Source organism: Fundulus heteroclitus, chromosome 12, assembly GCF_011125445.2.
Source record: "Fundulus heteroclitus isolate FHET01 chromosome 12, MU-UCD_Fhet_4.1, whole genome shotgun sequence".
Lineage (NCBI taxonomy): Eukaryota > Metazoa > Chordata > Actinopteri > Cyprinodontiformes > Fundulidae > Fundulus > Fundulus heteroclitus.
The window spans coordinates 41,474,233-41,479,454 of record NC_046372.1 but is presented as its reverse complement, the minus strand read 5'-3'; the positions used below and the strand labels follow the sequence as shown (position 1 = coordinate 41,479,454).

Genomic DNA, 5,222 nt, shown 5'->3' with positions numbered 1-5,222 from the left:
GCGATTGTATAAAAAAAAACGCCTTCTGGGCCAGTTGTCAAACGTCACCTCAGCTTAATTTTAGCACAATTTCACAGCTAAAAACAATCTTTTTTTTTAAGCTACAAAGCAGCAAAAGGCTCCATAAAAAGTATGAATTGGAGCATCAGAGAGGGGAGAGGCTGATGTGCGTATTGTCTTAAGAGGCGGACCATCTGCAGCCAAGCGGGTCACTGTGTTAGGCGGCTCGCTCTGCGGGCTAATCCCTTCTCTGTGTTTACACGTACGGCTGTGAGCATCTCCACCAGCAGCCCCCCCCCACGGATGGCAGACAAACGCGCCGGTCGGAGGCGGCTCGCTTGCCTCTGGTTTTAATGGCAGCATCTCGGTGGCGGGGAGCCGTGTCAGAGCGACGTGTCCGACGCATCAGAGCCGCGCCATGAGGCGGGATCAGCGCGAACGCTGTTAACCTTAGAACTGGAGGTTAGCAGACGGCTGCTCTCTCTGATCAGGTTACAGAGGTGGGTGTGTTTCCTCTCTCCTCCTCTGTCGCCGGCATGTCTGCCTCCCCCTCTTCGCTCCGTCTCCCTCGCTTCGGGCTCTCTCTTTCTGCTTCCAGAGGCCTGGAAGCTTGCATCATGCAGGCCTCGCCCTCTGGCTCCGCTTCAGACCACCTCCTTTCTCTCTCGTCCCTGCTACTTCCTCCTTTCCTTCTGCTAAGCATCTCCTGAAGGGGAGCAGCCCTGCAGCTGCTCTGCACTCCCCGCAGGAGGCTGGGAGCCCCGCGACTCCTCTGCCCCGACCCCGTCTTCCTCTGCGGCGGCTGAAAGCGAGCCCACCGACCACGCGGCCCGCGTCGCCTGGCAGTAAAGACCCCGGTGTCTCTCTAACACATGTCAGCGGATGTGATCGGCCCTCAAATTATTCAGCAAAGCTGTACATCATGTAAAAGCAGCTACTATCCTCCGGTCGGTTACAATCCCGTATTAGCAAGACTAACTCCAAAGGGTTGACAAAGACATTTTTTAAAGCTCAACTACAGCGCCAGCTCCCGTTCTGGCTGCTGCTCCAGGCCGGGCGCGCTGAGGATCCCGGCCCGCTACCCGGCAGAGCGGGTGGATGCCAGGAGGAAACCGTGCTTCACGTTCATTTCCGTTCTGCTGTCAACCTTAAACGGGAGGTTAGACACCAGGAAGAGTGGCAGCAGGGTCACATGGCGAAGCAAGCAGGTTTTTGCTGCGCACAAACACATTAACAAGTGTTTATCAGCGGTGCGTGCGTACTGTGATATATTTTTTTTTTACCTTATCCTTCTCGTGAGGCAGCAGGCGCACCGGCGGCAGCGACTCCAGGGACACCGTGCCGGTGCCGTCGTCCTGGGGGCCGCTGCGGCTGACCAGCTGGAACATCTGGCCCTGCTTGACCACGCGGCCGTGGGCCACGGCTCTCTTCAGGGCGACCCTCAGCTGCTGGTGGAAGAGGCCGGCTCCGGCGGAGCCGCTGCTCGACAGGTAGGCCGCCACGTCCGCCTGGCACTTGAGGAAGCGCTCGATGTTCTTTAAGCCGGAGCCGCCGGGCTCGTGGAGGCCCTCCAGCGCCCGCTTGATCAGCTTGTTCCAATCGAGTCCGGGCTTCCTCCCAGAATGCGAGTGAGTCGCACCGCCGCGCTGTTGCTGCTGCCGCCCATCGATGCAGCTGACCCTCCTCCACCCGCCGCCGCTGCTGCATTTGGGCTTCGGCAGAGCCAAGCGTCCAGGGTTGTCTGGGTCTTTGTAGGAGTTAAGTCCCTTGTTGGTGACCTTGAGAATGGTGCCGTCCTTGACACTGAGCTCCAACTGCTCCAGAACCGTCTTGCGGTCCAAACCGTGGGACATAGAGACGGCATTGCAAATGCGCTCCTCTGATGGCCGCTGCTTCTGCTTTTTGACCTTCTTGATGGCCTCTAGGATCCATTGGGTGTAAACCGGGTTTGCCAGCTTCACCATAGCTGCGGCCTGGGCAGACGCAGTGGCCCGCAGGCCTTACTGCAGGCACCACAAACGAACACACACAAAAAAAAGGTAACCGTGCGCCAAGTGAACACCTGGCCTGCGCCGTAGCGCCGCCTCCTCCTCGTCGTCCTCCTCGACCAGCTTACTATCCCTTGTCTTGGGGCCGCACAGAGAGTCCCTCAGAAGCTGAGTATGAGCAACACGGAAAAGAGCAGTTGATCATAGCACAATCTCCCCGAGCCAGCTACCTGGTAAAATCTGGTCCACCCGCCGCCTACTCCTAGCCAGGTAGACGTTCCTGGCCGGAAGCAGGGGGAAGCGGAAGAAGCAACAGCTCTTTTTACGAGTTAAACTCCCACAGTGCCCAAGGGTAGATGAGCGATGGATAGCTAGGCGAGTCTTTCACAGAAACGGAGGTTTTCTTCTTCCTTCAAAGTGTTAAAAACACACAAACATGTGCAGTCAGTGTTCTGCCAGCGATGACGTCAACAGTTCTTAGGGTGAATTGACAGATATGACCGAGGTCTCCAGAAAATAAAATTAGTGTTGCAACGTAGAGGGTGAAGGAAATATCTCCAAATCCACGTCTTCCCCCCCTTTGTTTCCACTTGTTCTTCTCACGATCCTCGTCTTTCAGTGATGTGTGATTGTCGTCTGTGGAGCGGAAGAGACATACGACCACAGGGAGAGGTCACGTCTGGTCACCTTCTTGCCCACTGTGCCTCAACAGCTGATGAAAACTGTAAAAAACATAAAAAAAAGGACAGTCAGAACACAGACAGCAAACATTTGAGATAGACAGACAGATAGATAGATAGATAGATAGATAGATAGATAGATAGATAGATAGATCTGCAAATGACTCCTCCAGATACAATTAACTGAAGTTAGAGGGGCCTAACATAAAAGACAATGTTTCACCCCAGAAATTAAAAGTTAGTCAGACATACACCAAACAGACATAGCTTTCTAAATAGCAGGGATATCCAGAGAGGTCTGTGGCCCCCAGCGAAATATGATCAGCGTATACTGACATTATATTAGAAAAACATGACACTATTAGGCAGGTTGTGCAAATCACCTGTGAGTGCTCAGAAGGATCCATGTAAACAAAGCCAGGCTTTCCCTTCAACACAAACAACACAGAGCTGCGAGCGGCGCTCCGGTGCCTGTTAACCCGCTAATTACTGTCAAATCCCCCTAATTCTGGACAACACGGCCTCCGTAACTGAGCCCAAATGGGTCCCGGCGTTCACCGCCACCATATACAAGAGGCGCCGCACACCAACATGCGAGGGACAAATGAAAACAAGGACCTAATCCTGGAAACCGGACCACCAGCTTCCAGCGACCTGGTCAGCTGGGTTGCTAAATGTAAACACCGCGTCGTCAAAGACACGCACAGCTAGCAAACATTAGCTCAGCGGCTAGGTAAAAAGAAGTCGCGTGTTTCCTTCTTGAAAAAGGACCGTCCCCACGCTGCGTGGTCCCCACCGTGAAACACACACGACCGGCCGGACGCGTATTTACCAACAAGAGTTCCCGCTAAGAGCTGCTGCTGCTCGGGGAGCTAGCCTCGTAGCCAGCGAGCTAACGCTACCCCTCCGCTCCTAGCGTAAGTCACCAAGCCGAGACGTAAACAGCGTGGAACAACCAACACTCCAGCACACACGCGCGCGCGCACACAAACACACAGAGGGGAGAAAAAAAACACACCACATTCCCTCGTTGGTCGCGGTTTCCTGCAACACACATAAGACGAGCAATCCCCACTCGGAAGGTCCTGGTACTAGCGTGAGACTGCGGCCTTAATGCAGGAGGCACAATGCAACTTGCAGACGGCCATCTCTGCTAGCGGGCAAGTGCAACGCTGAAGGCATCCGAGCGGCGGACTCTGCAGCATTACGCTACGCGGCCTAGTTGCCCCGCACGCAGCCGAACGGGGCGAGCCGCCTCTGCCCGCCGCGCTCCCCGTCCCCGCGCGGCGCTCTCCGCCTAGCCGACTTCCTTCCCTCCCTCCGCCAGCCGCCCTCTTGTGTCGCTACGAGCCCGCGGTGAGGTGGAGAGACAAGGCCGCCACAGCGGAGCCGCTAAAGGCCTCTGCTTTCCCCTCCTCTCTTTAGCCCCCCTCGTCCCACCCGCCCACCTCCAGCCAGCAACCATCCCTCCCGTACCCCGCTCTCCCGCTACCTCTCGCGGTCCCCCCCTCCTCCTCCTCTCCCCCGAAAGCCAAGCTGGTCCGGTTCTGGTTTCCGAGGGAAAGCTCGGGGTAAAGCTCACACCGGGGCGGCGAAAAACAAATCTCCTCCAGCCCATCCGACTTCCGCTGCTACTCACCGGGGTTTCGTGTCGAGTCGCTGCAAAGAAGGTGGCGGAGCGGTGCGGAGCGAAGACAACAACAAGGCTAAAAATGCAGCCAGAGGACCAGGGGCTCTAGAGCCGACGCCATCTTTGAGTGAAACAGGAGCACGGCTGTTGGGGGAGGGGGGAACACTGGAGCCGTCAGGCAGGGCCGAGGGACCGTCTGCATGGTGCGAGGCGCAGATCCAGAGGAGGAGAAATCCACTGCAAGGCGCGGGGGCGACGTGCTGTTGCTATGAGAGGGGTGTGGATAACGCTTGAGCACATGAAATGGAAGAAAGGGACAGATGGTGGTGGTGTTGGAGGGAGAATGAAATAAGAAGAAAAAAAATAAAAAGAGATGCTAGGTGTTCGTGCAGCAGAGATTCAAGGGAGCGTCTGCCTTTCTCGTAAAAGTTGACATAAGAGGGTATTTAAAGATCAAAGTGAGACACACTTCTTTACTGCAGTGTTTTGGTTTTTTTTCTTGTAGAACCTGTTATTATTATTATTATTATTATTATTATTATTATTATTATTATTATTATTATTATTATTATATAAGAAAACTGGGCTGATCAGATGTTACAGTGTGCAGGTATGTGATACGGGTAAACCTGATTATTTATCTGCCAGTTCGGAGTTGTTTGCCGATGCGCTGATGATCATAGTGCAGGAAAGAGACAATTATGCAGATTGTCTAACTGCGGATCCACCATCTCACTTGAAGACACCCTATTGAAAAAAAAAAACAATTTCTGAATGAGACAGGAGAGTTCTTACAGCTGTCAGTGCAACATCAGTCACAGCGTCTAGTGGCAGATGGAAGCAGCATAATGTAAAGTGATGATAATGATCTTATTGCATTCGAATCGGTGCTGTGCCCAATTTAATGGTGATATGCTTGGAACG

General features: G+C 54.1%; 1 protein-coding gene across 3 annotated transcripts; it reads right to left on the bottom strand.

The window, feature by feature from the left end:
- Positions 1-1,229: 1,229 nt before the first annotated feature.
- LOC118565045 (histone acetyltransferase KAT6A-like) lies at positions 1,230-4,436 on the bottom strand. Of its 3 annotated transcripts, none has more exons than XM_036144619.1 (2): positions 4,308-4,436; positions 1,230-2,710 (listed from the first exon to the last, which is right to left on the bottom strand). In XM_036144619.1, exon 2 carries the CDS (start codon positions 1,962-1,964, stop codon positions 1,245-1,247), a length of 720 nt encoding a protein of 239 aa, XP_036000512.1. In that variant the 5' UTR covers positions 1,965-2,710; positions 4,308-4,436; the 3' UTR covers positions 1,230-1,244. The 3 variants fall into 3 exon arrangements, with proteins under 3 accessions (XP_036000512.1, XP_036000514.1, XP_036000513.1); XM_036144621.1 differs by lacking the exon at positions 4,308-4,436 and adding an exon at positions 3,687-4,004; XM_036144620.1 differs by lacking the exon at positions 4,308-4,436 and adding an exon at positions 3,052-3,256.
- Positions 4,437-5,222: the final 786 nt, after the last annotated feature.